Consider the following 15,396-nt stretch of genomic DNA (forward strand, 5'->3'; position numbering starts at 1 on the left):
ATCTGGGCCACACCCTCCAAAGTGTGCTCCTACTGCTTCACTGTTTGTGCAGATGACACTCGGGTGACAAAGTCCATCACATTAAAGGTGGGAAGCATCGGGGTGGTCAAGGTGATGGCATGAGCTCTTTCCTAATTTCTGAATGATATGCTGGAGTGGACAGTTCTGACACGTCCCGAACAGCTCAGTGATCTGAACAGATTGCTCCCACATAATGCTGCACGGCATAAACAAAGATATACCCGTGCTATTTCCTAAAGACAGACTGTGAGTGGCTTCAGGGCCAACCCCTCTCTGACACCCCTCCTCTCTCCCAGCTGGGCCCCAGTCTGGTGAGGAGGACTTGGACCACGGTGTGATGAACCCTACCCACGACCCCCATGTTGCTCCAGCCTGACAGCAGCCCCACCCAGCGGCTTCAGCACAGCTGGATGAGTCAGGCTGCGGGTCAGGAGTGAGGGAGCACGGAAAAGGGGAAAAGGTCAACTAACAGCCTGAAACCATCCTTTTGTGCGTGTGTATGTTTAACAGATCGGATAATGGGCTGAATAGTGTGGCGGAGGTGGTGTATATATGAATGTACATTAACATGTTTGAACACAGTGGATTGTGCTCTGAGCCATATACCATGAAAAGGGTGTGGGTTTTACTCGGTGGGAAATTCAATGACCCAACACACAGATGAATTAAGTCAAGACAGAATGAAGTAATTGCCCATAGACAAGAAAAAACATCAGAGTGGCTGCGGATAATGCAACAACCACATCAAGTCTTTGTGGGTGTCTTCACCGTCGATGCTTCCTGGCACAGAGAGAGCGCTTTCTAACATGTCAATCAAAAACCTCCCAGGGGTATTGAATTTGACTGGATCTGGTGACTGCTGAGGCAAAAGCATATGACTTCATACCCTCTGACCATGTGTGTAAGCCTCTACAATCTCCTTTTTTTTAATGCATTTTTTTCTTTTAATTTTACCCTAAAACACAGAGCAACAAAACATCAGATGTTTGACACTAAAAGAATCTGAAATTACACATTTAACAGATAAAAGTTACATCTGTGCTGTACCTTGAATGGGAAGAGATCTCGCTCAGGTCTCCGATGCTGCCCTCCGTCGCGTGACTTGACATAATAGCAGAAGCGTATCCCTGCTGTAAGTACATTTTCCCGTGATCCTCCTCTGACGCCCCGTCCTCGTGGTGCTCCGACACCCAGGGGTGTCCCTGCTCCCCCATCCTGCCCTGCAGCAACACCCGGGCCCCGGGGGCCACGCAGGGATTAGTGTCAATGCCACTGTCTGTGGACGCCCCTTTGATGTAGGTGAGGCCGAGCATCTCCGGGTCCATCAAGTCTCCGGAGCCAAAGTGCTTATCATCGCTGTTGCTGGAGGCGTTGCTTGACAGAGTGTTGCTACTTGAGTGGCTGGAGTTTTTATCGCCCGTCTGGTGCAAACACAGAGAGCGAGAAATGCAGTAAATCAGATGAGGCCAAACAGCAGCTGCAAATAATTGTTTCCGCGTGTTTTAACATGCCTGGCACACCAGAAGGGAGGGGTCCACCCATCAGTCTACATGTTCATGTGTGTCTGACTGAAGTGACAGCCCCTGATACTGTCACTAGCTGAGATTAATAAGAAGAAATAGAAACACAATACGCTGAATGTCACATACTTTGCCCGTGACCTTTTTTTATTTCTGGTATTTCAGTGAGTAATCCAAGGGATCTGGTCCCTAAAACCGTTTCAAAGGGGGTTTGTAATATTTGATCAACTACTTTCTGATCAGGAAACCAGATTATTATTATTATTCATCACCAAGCACCACTCATCAGGCAAACTTTACTTCATCTGTTCCAAAATGTAGATCAGCAGCATCGCATTCAATTTGTTGACCCACAAAAAACCCATGTGGACGGGGTTAACAGCAATGTTTAATTACATCAACTCTGACCTCAGGGTTGCGACCTGTCATGTTTTCTTCATTATGCCATGCTTAATGCTGCTGAATTATGGAAGCAACTAAAATCACAGAGCAGAAAATGGCAAAAAAACAAGCAATGTGCATGAGGGGATGGTTTAAATTTTCATCCACTGGCCTGAGTTAATGCTGAAAGCATTGAAAGAAGTTTTAGCTGCATGTGTCTGCCTCCAGCATCAAGGAGAAAGGAAAGAGAGTGAGAGAGTGCATGGGCAAAAAAAAAGAAGATAAATGAGATAGCGGGGACAGAGAGAAAAGGGGAGGATGAGAGAATGAAGCACTTAATATATTCAACCTTCTAGGAAAATGTGTCCTAGAAAAGTGTGAGACAACCACAAATGGTGATGAGATGAGACGCCTGTTAGCAAGCTGATGAAGGCAAAGTGATAAGTGCAAAGAGCGGCAAGAGGGGACGACACGAGGCTGAACACCCCAATTGAAATGCTGATTGCTGCAAATCCCATAAACAAGGACAATCACCCTGATTCACACAGCAGTGTGGGGTAAACCAGGTCTGACAGTGCAGAGTGAAGCACTGCAAAACACTCCACTGCAAACACAGCACACACACTGTCAATGCTGCATTAAACTTTCAAACGCTGTGCCCTCCAGAGCAAGTTGACAATGATTTCCAGTACATGCTATGTGGGCAGCGTCTGTCATTCTGAAATGAAAGTAGGTCAGTCATTTACCCTGGACAGCTTGTTGGGTGAGTCCTTTCCTCCTTCTCTTTGCTTCAGAGGGTTCAGGATCTTGGTGGAGGGGATGTGCCATTTGGCCTCTGTGCACCAAGAAGAAAAGGGAAAAAAAGATTTTAAAACATGCATTGTGTATTTCTAGACATTATATGCACTTGAATCAGGACTGGTTAACAACTGGATAATCTCCTGAATTTATCAAGAAGGGCTGTATGTGAGAACGCTAATGTACAAGTGAGTTGCTGCAGACATTCTCTGGAGTTTCTCCTCTCAGCCCCCTGTAAAAACTCTCTCTGGGAGGATTGATGTCTCTAACACACGACAAACAATAAAACAATACAAATATCTCAGGATGAAAAAGAGGTGCCACAGAAGTAGAAGACAACGCGATTCACAAGCTTCCTGTGATATATGATCTCTGCAGATGATTTTATATGTTATGTTTATAGGTTAGGTTAACTCCGGAGAATGTCTTAACCCCACTGTCCAGGCATTCTCTGCAGTTCATGCCTGAAATTGGCTAAAGAAAAACAGATTTACCTGCAGATCTGGTCCTCTCCAGAGTAGGCTCTCTCTCCCTGTGGATCTCCCCATCTCCCCCCTGGATGTCCCCTGCACGCTCATGAAGAATAGGGGAAGGACACCTGCAGAAACAAAGAGAGTTGTAAATTATTATTCTTTCCTACACGACAGAGCGAGCTCTGTATTGTATTCAGAGAGTGGCTTCCACACATTCACCACAGACACACAGCAATTAACTTGATCGCTTAAGGTCGAATCACTTGAGCCTATAATAAAATAAAAAAGCAGCCAGACAACGCTGACGAGTGACTTCCTTTCATTCGAAACTCCTGCCCTCGACAAAAGGCACATTTTTCAAAGTGGGTCTTAATTAAATCTTAAGGAGCTAATAAATGTTACAGATGAACAGAGGCAACAGTGTCTCATGATGTCTTCAGTCTTTAACAAAGACTCTAGCTGGAGCTCAATGGGCAAGTCAGCGTGGGTGTTGTTCTGCATGGCGGCAGTTCTGATGGGGCACGGTGATCCCAGAGAGTCGGGTGCACTTTTGAGGCCTCTGACAGGGAGGCAGCAGCATTGAGCTAAGCCTCTTGTCATGGTCTGTAACCGCTTACACACAGACAGTGGTCTCTAATGGATTCTGCTCATGTTTGAGTCTCAGACTGACAGATGTTACACCTGAGCAGTGCGCTGCCCTGCCAACCATTATATGAATGAAAGTGGGGGAAAAGAGCAGCATGTTGCAAAGAGATCCATGTTGATAAATGCTGTAAAGGGGACAACACATGAAGTGTTGGCGACAAAAAGAAACTGTGGTGGCTAAAGTCATGTTGGCAGAAGCTTCTCGAGCTCTGTCTGCTTTCTCCACAATTGACATTTCTGTGATATTTTTAACAAAAAATTCTTTTCAGCGGCCAACTCCTAAATTACAGAGTAGTTTGCTCAAATGGCATTTTAGTCACAGTAGGAGACACTGGAGGACGAGAGAAATCTTTATAAACACTTGTTATTATACTTAAGTGCTCATCCTGTCAAAATCTCCTGAACAGACAAAGAAAGATGTTCTCAAAGTAACTCCAATGAAAAATACTGCACCAGGCCTGGATTTAAATTAAGACTATAATCTAATGGCTATAAAACTATATGGTTTGATTTGTGTTCATTTATGGTTGAGGTGACCTTCATGTTCTGCTCAGAGAAATCATGAACCCAAGGCTTTGGAATGACTGAAAGGAAACTTTACTAATACGTGTTAAATTAAAAAAAAAATCAGATACATTTAACTCATCATCCTCCATCATTTTCTTTCTTTTAATGTCTGAGTGTGGCTTTAAACCACAGCAGGAATCCTTTTATTATTTTGTTGGAATACTTCCTGCAAAATAGTATAACAACTGGTCAAATGTGCCTCGATGATTTGTTCATTTCATGTGGAAAAATTGCTGTCATTTTGCAAAATTGCAAGTTCTCAGAAATAGCACCGGGGCTGATTGTAGCTGCATTCATCACGGCAAAAAACGCATAATCCTGGAGGGACTACTTATGAGGCTGTTTCAAATAAAAAGTAACACTGCTGGGATGCCATACCCGTCGTATCCAGGCTGCTGGGACCAGGTGCCGCTGCCGCAGGGTCCTGGATCACTGGAGGAGGACTGGTTACTGGGGGAGCTGCGGTAGTGCTGGTCCCCCTTGTTGCATGAGGTGACCTGTGGATTTTCAATATCCTGCATTGTCCTGCAGAAACAGGAAAAAAATGCTTGGGTTAAACACATTGCCACATATGATCAAAACTTGGGCTGTATATGAAACCATATACCGTTTATTCTAGGGGGCGTCTAATTGCTCACAATTTCCCAGAGTCAAGAAGACATTATGAAATTGCTTGTTTTATTCAACCAACAGTCCAAAACTAGAAGATATACACCGATATAAAACAAATACAATCAGTGATTCCTCCCTTAAGATATGAAAGAACTGCAAATGTGGGTATTTTGATTGATAAATCAATTAATAAATAGGTTTTAAAAAATAATTTGCAGTGTACTAAATAGGTAGAGTGGGTCGTCCAATAACTGAAAATTCAGTAGCTCCTCCGGTCTACATGTTGGCAGGACTTTGGGCAAGAAACTGAGCCTTAAAATTGCCTCTGATGGTGTTGTACGTGAATATGCGTTTATCTGAATGGGATTTATGAATGTATGCAAACAGATTAATTCGGCATGAAGGGTATTGCCCAACTAGAAAAGCTTTAAATGCCAACATTACCATTTCATTTTGGGGTAATTTAAATATTTACTATAATTATTATAACGTAACCACTTTTACATTTTTAGTATAATCATTATGCATATATTTTGATTCCAGTGGCTCTTCTCAAACAGACTTCAAAAACCTTCTTTTCCTCGCTGTCCGATTTTAATGTCTATATCATTGGGTGTCAGTTCTGAGAATAGTCACTTCCTGTAAGTACCGTGGAAAATCTCTCGCAAATGTGAGAACTGTCAGTGAGGGAGAAGGTGTCTTGTTCTCCAAAGACAAACAGAAGAAGAGATTAGTTATGGTAATAAGCCTCAGCGACTAATCCAGATGGTAGAGCCCTCTCTGTGTGTGTGTGTGTGTGTGTGTGTGTGTGTGTGTGTGTGTGTGTGTGTGTGTGTGTGTGTGTGTGTGTGTGTGTGTGTGTGTGTGTGTGTGTGTGTGTGTGTGTGTGTGTGTGTGTGTGCAAAGCAAAGGCAGAAGTAGCTTCTGAATGTAAGAGGATGTTTGAGATTTCTGCTTTGCATAAAGTTGACTCTGTTTCTGAGCTGTCGCCTCGCACATGATCTGTTAAGACCTTTATCTCCATTGACTTTGACCATGATCTCAGCTCGACTCGTCCAATGTGTGTGTGTTTCACTGTCCTTCAGTAAGTCCTGAACCGGCTCAATACGCTAAGACGCGAGGCTTCTTTGCTTCTTCACGTGGCCGAGGCGACGGTGTTGAGTGAAAAATAAACACCGGATTTGAGTTATGTCTGCTGCCAGGAGGCCAAACACCAAATACACCGAAGAGGGTTCGGATGACCAGATGGAAATATGACTGAAATAACATAGACGGTATAGCTTTCACATTCTGTCTCTAGCTACACATTCTATACTGTTCATTTTTGCTTTGTATTTTCCTTATATATTTAAGTTTAATAACTTGATTCCACACTTGCATAAACACGTGAAGATTAGGAATGTGCAGATATATCTAACAAAAACAATCCAGTCGAACTTTATTATTCCAAAATCATATTATTAACATGTCCTCAAAAGCTGACAGATTCCTAAGGGGGGCGCACCAGTAGCTCTCCTGGTAAAGTGCGTCACATGTATCAAGGTTGATTCCTCACCACAGCAGCCTGGGTTTGAATCCAGGCCAGGCCTTTTGCTACATGTCATCCCCTCTCGCTTTGCTTCCTTTCCTGTTGCTGTCAAAAAAAGGCAGCAATGCCAAAACAATTTCTTAAAATAAAAGGAGCTGACGAATCCTTCACATCAGCCCTTTCTGCTTTGTCATCAAGTTTCCTTTGTTTCTTCCATGAGAAACTCGCCCAACTGTCAGTAACTCAATCGCAGCACACATCATCAAACACCTCAACCAGATCGCTACATTTCCGCCTTGGCTGAAGTGTTAGTCTTCTCTGCTGGGGCCATGCAGGCACTTTAATGTGAAACAGCAGCAGCTGCTTCTTATTCTCGGTCTCTTCCTCCTTTACACATATAATGTTATGTTCTCTCTGCATTGAAATAACACTTGAGGCTGCAGAGATTAGCAGTGGGTCTCTGTTGGCTGAATGCTAGGTGTCATATTTTACTGTACCAAATCTGGATTCTGCTCTATGAGGATGGGATGATTTTTTATCTAAGCAGTAAAAACTCATGTGCCCCATAGACGAGTGGTTTGCCAACCATTTTTTTTGTCAGACACCCCCCTAGAAGAACCACCTGTTATGTTACATTTCTATTTAAGCTGGATGTAATTTTACAATTATTACATTTAATAATTATCTAAAAGTGGATATATTTAAGACTACCATTTAAATGTACCCAATGTTTAGGTTGATTTGGTCAAAATTATTATTGTACTACTTCCACTTTGAGGTTACATCCAAACAAATACTTTTTCGTTTTAAAAAAGCATTTAAAAAGTTTAAAAAGTCTTCCTCAACACAAGTGTTTTTGTTCCACATCAGTAATAATCTCAGTCCATACCAACACTCCAATACACTTATATAATGTGACTACTAGTAGCTACTTGGAGCTGTTTCATCTGTTACTCCATTAATTTGAACTGTCTTTTGTAATCTAGTTTTCATGCCTTTTATTGACAACACATACCTGTGTTCAAATGTTACAACTAAATCAATATATGGATTTGTTTTCAAACTAAATTACCATTCATTGTTTTTGTTGAGCCACAATCTTTGCATTTACTGTTTGTCACTACTAAAGATGATCTCCTTTCTTCTGCATGTCCACACAGCATGGAAAAATGAATAAGCAAAAGCTAGACATACAAGCACTGACCACATTTTTCTTCCTCAATTAAGCTTCATGTTAATATATTTTTCTAGAATATGTGACTGTAAAATATTCTACTTCTCCCTCCCGGCCTCTTCAGTCTACAATTCCTCCAGCCCCCTCCTCTGCTCCCTCTCCCTCTGGGGTGCTGCATATCGTGGTCCAGGAAGAGCGCTCTCTTTGTTTCTGTAGTAATTGGATGAGATGAGCTGAGCCGTGTCAGTGTCCCCATCACCTCCTCCTCAGCAGGGTGCAGGAAGAGGGAGGGAGCGAGGAGCGGGGTGAATAAGGAGAGAGAGAGAGAGATGGGAAAAAAAGGAGGGAAGGAGAATGGAGTGCTCCCACTGCCAGGAACTCTGATTAGGCAGAGAAGGCGGCCATTATCCCAGCATAGTCAGTACAGGCAACACCAGGGGGGGTCGGTGTGACTCACTGGAGAGGTTATCATGACTGTAGGGGGTTTCATTAGAACGAACAAATCACTGCTTTACATGGCTGGATGGAGATGTCCAAAAGCCGAGGACAGAACAAAGTCGGAGTGTGGCCTTATCATCTAAAAGGGAGATGAAAGCCATGAATTCATTTTACTAAAACGCTCCATTTAAACAGTATGTATGCAAATTACTGAGCAAAATAACAGACCCTCAAAGCGTTATTTTGAAGGGCTACTTAAGTGTGAGAAAGGGCGGAGAGTTCAAAGATTTCACCTCAAAAGGATTGGACCTTTTAAACATCGTGATGTTCACGCACAAGCTTTGCTCAGTCGAGCTTTTATGAAAACCCTTGAATAGAGAGCGCGACTTCCAAATATGTCTTCAAAGCATAAATGTGCTCATTTGTTTTGTTAAAATTGTTTGCATTGATTCTTCACTTGCATCTATTCAGACCAAATTATTAGCCCTGCGAGGACGACAGACACCGTGTTCTTTTCTTTTCTTTTTTTATTGATGCCATCGGGATGTGAAGAGAATTTCAATAAATAAGATGAGAATAAGTGTTTCAGACACAAATCACCAACCCCACCTTTGAGAAAGATCTAATACTCCTTGACTCAGTATTGCTTTATCGTGTGTTAAGCAATATGAAGCAGTGGATACAATTTCTTTAATAATGTAAAATCATAGGATTTCATAGCCTAGCGATATCTTTTCTGATGCAACCTTCCTGTAATCAGATTACTCTAAATGAAGCATCCCCTTTACCAACTAAATCACAGGTTAAACCAAGCAACAAGAGTTTTAACCTGTCTATGAAGGAGCGGGAGGTTATGATTGCAGTCTTCAAAAAATATATATATGTACAACTCTGATCAGAAGAAAACCAGATGGGAGGGACAGAAAATAATTTACCTGGACCCATCTGGCAGCTTCCTATCGAAGGAGGTGCTTCGCGGGATCCCTGCCTGGTGCTGCTGAAGGATCTGCTGGCACTGCAGGCGGTCAGGGCCCTGCGTTGGCGAGCTTCGGGATAGCGCCGGACCGGCAGTCGGGGGCACGCGATGCCAGGTGGTGTTTCTCCTGAAGGGGGTCTTGTACTCGCAGGGTGTGCCCTCGCTGTCGACCTTGTACTCCACCATGGGTATGCGGTAGAGCTCGGAGCAGCCCCTGAGAGGGAAAGAGGGAGGATGGGTGAGGAAACGCGGGTTAAAGGTCAGCAGTGAGGGAGGAAACTGTGATAGTAACATCTTACTTTAATGGTAAGTGTCTCTTACGATAACAGCATCTAAAATCTCAGATCACCTCTTATTTTTAAAGTACCCGTGAGTTGTACATTAATCTTGGATCAAAGCATTCCAATGTAATAGAATCCATCAGTTTACAATAACACATTATTCCACTATTAGAACTTCAGTCGTATGTATATATCTACAGTTAATTCATTATTAATCATGTAAACAAATCTTGAGAATAAGAAGAACTGAATAGCTCATTAATAGCCATTGTAACTGTTGCATAAATCCACAGTAAAATATTAAAATAATTTGTATTATAAATATATAATGCTTTTACATTACATATTATTATGGATTCATATATAATATTCATATTAGACTAAATGGACAATCCAATAACATTTGGCGGTTGCACTCATAGCCAGCTTCTTTCCACTGTACACAACCGTTGACCCTGATCTCAGTAAAAATTGGTGAGGAGGGGTCCCTTCTGTTACCATGACTACACCACAACACACTAATGCTGTCAGAAATATTTAGCCCGAGGCTGACATATAGAGATAGTGTCACGCACATGCCTGCACACAGATAAAAACAGGCACACACGTATAAACACATGAATGTGCACATCGAGGGCTTACGAACACATCAGAGATACCTGGAAAACTGTGGAAAACACTTTGCCCTTTTTAATAGAACTGAAAATCTCAGCTTGCCGTTAAATGAGTCAGGGGTCTCCCATGAGTGTCTCCACACAGGAGGCTTTAGCCCCCTTCCATCTCCATCCCATTACTGCTAACAACACTGAAGATCTCTGGGATGGACAAGGCCTGTGATGCCATTTCATGCAACATTAATCTTCGGGGCTGGGCAGAGGCTTGATGTGTATGTTTGGAATGACGGGGGGGTGGTTACAGGGTGGTGGGTCAGGTTTAAACAGCCTGGGCACTCTGCTAGCTCTCCAAAAGAATCTCAAGCATGACCCTAATGATAACACTACCCTCCCCCTCCAAAGTCGATTTTCCAGGATCCATTGGTTGTGGTGGTGGGGCACTGGAAAATGTGTATATTTTGCTGTGGTCCTAGGTGTACACACAGCGGAACACGAGGAGGGTGCACTGGCTGATTGCAAAGGCTGCGGTGGAGGGGGCGAGTAATCCCTCTCAGAGACCCTTTCATCAAACTGGGCCATGGGTGGCTGGGGCTGTTTGCAGCCCGCTTCCCACCAGAGCAGTGGGTGTTATAAGATCTAACTATAAGATCATTCTTCACATGTCACATGTCTCTCACATCTGGTCAATGTCAACGCCAAGCTGGCCTCATCTATGATGAACGGCTGTCAATGGCATGTTCTACGTCCACTACATCTCACGCTTTACATAATTCATTGGCCTTATGTAGGTAGCATGCATCGCTGGCTTGATATATGGGACAGCGAGAATAATGAGTGGCATTACAGCCACTTCCGTGAATAGAAGAGGAGTTCATCTTGTTAGCTGAAGCTACTGCAAAGCCCCTTTTCCACTGGTCAAAAAACTCACTCACACCCTCTAACGTCTTGATTTTTATATATAATGGGAGAGGAGTCAATCCTCTTTTTAAGCGGGTTTACCCACGTTTACAAAAACAGCGTATACCCGCTAATTTTGGTGTAAAATAGGTATCTATGTATTATGACCTCAGATATAACAGATTTAACAGATACAATTATTATCTTGTTATTCTAATTGTCTTTCAATAACTTTATGTTCATGTCAGAGGAAAATGATGCTAACAAGAGTGTTAAATCCTTGAATATTGGTCAATTAGTTTTAAACAAGACTGCTAACCCACTCATTACCTTGATTACCTTGATTAACTGTGTGTGTGTGTGTGTGTGTGTGTGTGTGTGTGTGTGTGTGTGTGTGTGTGTGTGTGTGTGTGTGTGTGTGTGTGTGGTCATGCCAGGTTGCCACACATCATTAATCTCTGAATAGGCTAAACCTTGCTAACAGCTTGTCAACAGGAAAGGTCTCAGCCGTTGCCTCTCGCTGTGCTTTTTGCATGAGAAGGACTAAGAACTGACAAAATTAATTTCTCTTATGATCCTAATGTTCTCCTCCCAGTTCCACACAAGCTTAGCTGGAGGTGGAAACGACACCATCCTTTTGACCTGACATATATGTGGAACGTGCTTCTTGTTGGTAACGTATATGGTGGGGACTGAGCCTCAGTGTATAAATCATGGCGAAACCTGTGTTTGGTCAACAGTTAAACCTGAGCTGGAGGCTGGTGGCGGACGAGACGCTGTTAGACCCAGTCAGCCAGCCATGAGGGGAGTCTGTTTCCTCTTGATTCCACCAAGAGCTGCTGTTGCACTCTTCAAACTCAGTGGGAGGCGATATAAATGATACTACACTGGCCTACATAAGTTTGTAGAGAAAAGAACGTCTACAGCTTCAAACTAACTTCAAGTCAACTAAAAATACAGAATTAGCCACTGGGGGCAGTGTTCAATATTTTGGGGCTACTGCTGTATCTGGTATCCGGGCTGAGACTCCGACCTCTGTTAGTCGTACACTGTTAGGAGTCCGAGGAGTTTCTTTTATCATACAAGTCGAACGTTTCGCTACACAAAACACAAACAGTGACACTTTATGAAGATGCTTTAGGTCCAGATGACATTTTGGTTAATCTCTATCACTCTGGACTGTCTACCTGCAGACCACCAAAGCCTGCTCATTTTTTGGTCAAACTACGGAAACAAGAGGGCTTCCAGCACCAACATCTTTTCCTTTGCCTACAGAGTCTGTATATTTACATGCAAAATCTGTTTGTAGAGATAAGTAACATGACTAAAAGAGAACCAAGAGTTCAGCTCGGTTAGTGGCCTGTTATAGGTGAACAATCAGCTCCTTCAGCCATTGTCTCTTAACGAATTACAATAGATCAGTGTGACGACAGGACCTTAGACCTCAGTCAGAGAGCTGTCACTCTAATGACATGGCCAGCGACTGAGGGACGTGCTAATCCATTCCCACAGTCAGAGTCCATGTCACAGTGAAGAGCCGCAGAGGTTGTGACCTCTGCCAGCCCTTTGCAGACTAATGTCAAGAGGTTCATGAAATAATGTGTGCTCAAATGTGCATAGGTTTGCAAAAAAAAAAGAGAAAGAAAACCTTTTCCAGTGATTTCTTTGCAAACATCTAAAGGAAATAGGCTCCTGTGCATAATGTGATGGGATTAGGGTGAGCAATTTGGGATGCAGACTCTCTGAGTTTTGGTTTAGTGGCGCTCTCTTTCACAGGGTGTTGGCATGGGAAGTGAGAAATCCAGCTTAACTTCGGTCCAGATGAGAATCCATGATGACATGTCGGATGACACTTCAAAGCAAAGGTCACAAGTGGCCTTCTGAGTGTCACAGGCAATACCCATTATCAGCAGGGGTCTGGCGCAAGTTGAACCCATTTAGAGTCAGGTTACCCACCATCTCAAACATAAATCTTAGTGATCAAAACCCAACAAAGTACAATATGTTATAATAAAAAGCATAAAAGAATGGTTCTCTAAAACACACATGCTTCTTGTTTGTGTTGATGTTTCTGTGTCTTGTAGTAATCATTCATTTTAGTCCATATTGTACAGATCCCTTTGTTTACGCTAACATCTCTGATGACCATATACCAAAACATACAATCAGTGCCATGTTCTGTGCATTGCATTCCTGTTTCAAAGAGCTAATCTTTTTCATCCTTTTCTCATTAGTTTGATCCAAGGCTAACATGTTGAACTTGTTTAAAAGCCTCTCAGAGTGATGATGGAAAAGCCTCTGGTATTGCACTGGGCTAAAAACCACATCCTGCCTCCAGTGTAAATAAATTCAATACTAGGTAAAGCTAATATTAGAGCCATATCGTCTCTGGCTGTAGACGGAGAGAGCTGGGGAAAACAGTGTTTAAGATATAAACAGCTTCAGGAGGTTTGCCACAAAACAGTGCTACACATTCATTCAGCATAATCTTAGCAGCCGGATGAGCCCATCAGTCCTCAATGAATCACAAACTTTATAGGATTAAATAATTTTTGCCGATGTATCAACAGTGAAGAGGAAACACTCTCCCTCCAGCCCCTGCATGTGTTTATGAAAACATTTTTGCTTGTCAAAGTAGCAGTGTGGAGCCAGGGTGCATTGTCTGGAGGTCATGAGACTCTTGTCCATTGTTGTTAGACTAACCCCCATCTCTCTGGCCACGGGGGACTGACTGGGGCCTTCTGGCCCCTGCAGAATTCCTTTCCTTTGAGATAATACTGGAGAAACTGAAGCACTTATTGTTGACTGCAGCACTTTAGCGACTCAAAGACGGAGGGGCGAAAAGAGTTGAGGGTCCTCGAGATTCTTCACCCAACCTCCCACCTCTTGGTTTATTGGAGCCATGGTTGAAAAATTTGCAGGGCCCTTGGAGCGTTTGGTTCCCATGGGTCGACGATGAGAAATTGTGTCTCAGTAAGAAATCTCCCAGTAGGGCTCAATGTCAGACACCAGTATGGTCCTCTACTATAATACCTACTAATCTGCCACATGCATCTGTTAGCAAACGCCATAAATGGGTCAAGCTCAGTCCATCATGCATCTCACCGCCCATTATGGACAAACAGCATGACATAGAGCATAGTTTTGGGCACAGTGCTATGTAGAATGTATATATTTTTAAACTCTATCATTGGCAGTCTCAAGTACCTTAACAGGCTTCAGTTGTGCCACTCAAACCAAGCCAGATGTCTTCCACTGGCACAGAGACTCTTTTACCAAATACTGTCACCACATCTCCAGGGAGCAGGACACGTTTGTCGACACAGAACCAGTTTTGGAAGATGCTTGTTTTGTTCTGCTTTCTCCTTCCCTGCACTGCGAATATGAATGTATCATCATGTATCATCACAGATCGTGGTAAGAGGATTAGAAGTCGGTTCAGCCAGAGAGGCCTCTGTGTTGGATTCACAGACGAGGCATGTTAGCCCGCCATCTGGGAGAGCAAATATGTTACTCCTCTTGTTGCCAAACCAGAGCGCAAAGTTGAAACACAGTTAAACATGTGACGACTATTCAGTCTTTGACACATATACATATATACACATACAGCTGTTTAAGATTGTATCATCCAGAATATTTAGCAAGGATTACATTTACATTATTATACACAAATATGCATTAGAACTAATCTTATAGACACAGATTTCAGCTAATTTACCCACCAGTGAAATATCAAAATGCACAAATTGTGATTCATTAATTGTTATCATCTATAGGCTTTTCATATTAGCGATAACCCAACAGAGAATGGGATTAAGTGAATGTTTGGTCTCTGCACACTGATGTCTGTGAGAAAGTGGGAACAGCATTTGCTGCTACACAAATCTGTGGGCCAAGAGCACAAGCAAAACAAAGCTGCTGAAAGTGTGAGTGTGAACAAGTGATGGATCTGATTTCACACACCAAACAAGCAGATGTGCTTTCAGAACGAGCATTTTACACAGACCTTCATCTCTTCCCACAAAAGATTGTTTAAAATATTCCCTTTTTCTTTATTACAGGGCGACGGAAACACGCCCACCATAGTTGATGAATGGAAGATTGGGTGAGGTTACAAAGAAGCAATCTGCAAATTTGAGCTGTCAGACAATGGCAGCGAGAGTTGAGCCATTAATCAAAATGCTCCTCTCATTATCATTAGGGAGAAATGCTGACTGTCCATGCCTGCGTGACTCCACAGCCGCTGCTGGAGTTTTCTCCCCGCGACAAAGCCACATCAATACAAAGAGCGGCTCTTCTCCAGAGAAATCAGCGAGAACAACATCAGCCCTGCTGCAGCAAAAACAGTATGTAAGCATTTCTTTATGCTAATCAGCTCAAATATGAGAGCAAATGTCAAACTAATTTACCCCAGCTGCATGGAAAAATGAGACAAGCACCACTTCATACATTTTTGAGGAGCACCTGCTTC

The 15,396-nt window shown here is 42.9% G+C and overlaps 1 protein-coding gene across 8 annotated transcripts in view; it reads right to left on the bottom strand.

Moving 5' to 3' along the window:
• The window catches only part of LOC117775248 (signal-induced proliferation-associated 1-like protein 2), an 83,114-nt gene that overhangs the window by 16,110 nt on the left and 51,608 nt on the right, over positions 1-15,396 (bottom strand). For all 8 annotated transcript variants that reach the window (XM_034608220.1, XM_034608215.1, XM_034608218.1 and 5 more), the window contains 5 exons: positions 9,093-9,347; positions 4,784-4,930; positions 3,215-3,318; positions 2,669-2,757; positions 1,069-1,442 (listed from right to left, as the gene is read on the bottom strand). In XM_034608220.1, the coding sequence (XP_034464111.1) occupies positions 1,069-1,442; positions 2,669-2,757; positions 3,215-3,318; positions 4,784-4,930; positions 9,093-9,347 (969 nt within the window). The remainder of the gene's footprint in view (positions 1-1,068; positions 1,443-2,668; positions 2,758-3,214; positions 3,319-4,783; positions 4,931-9,092; positions 9,348-15,396) is intronic.

The sequence above is a fragment of the Hippoglossus hippoglossus genome, chromosome 15 (assembly GCF_009819705.1).
Source record: "Hippoglossus hippoglossus isolate fHipHip1 chromosome 15, fHipHip1.pri, whole genome shotgun sequence".
NCBI lineage: Eukaryota > Metazoa > Chordata > Actinopteri > Pleuronectiformes > Pleuronectidae > Hippoglossus > Hippoglossus hippoglossus.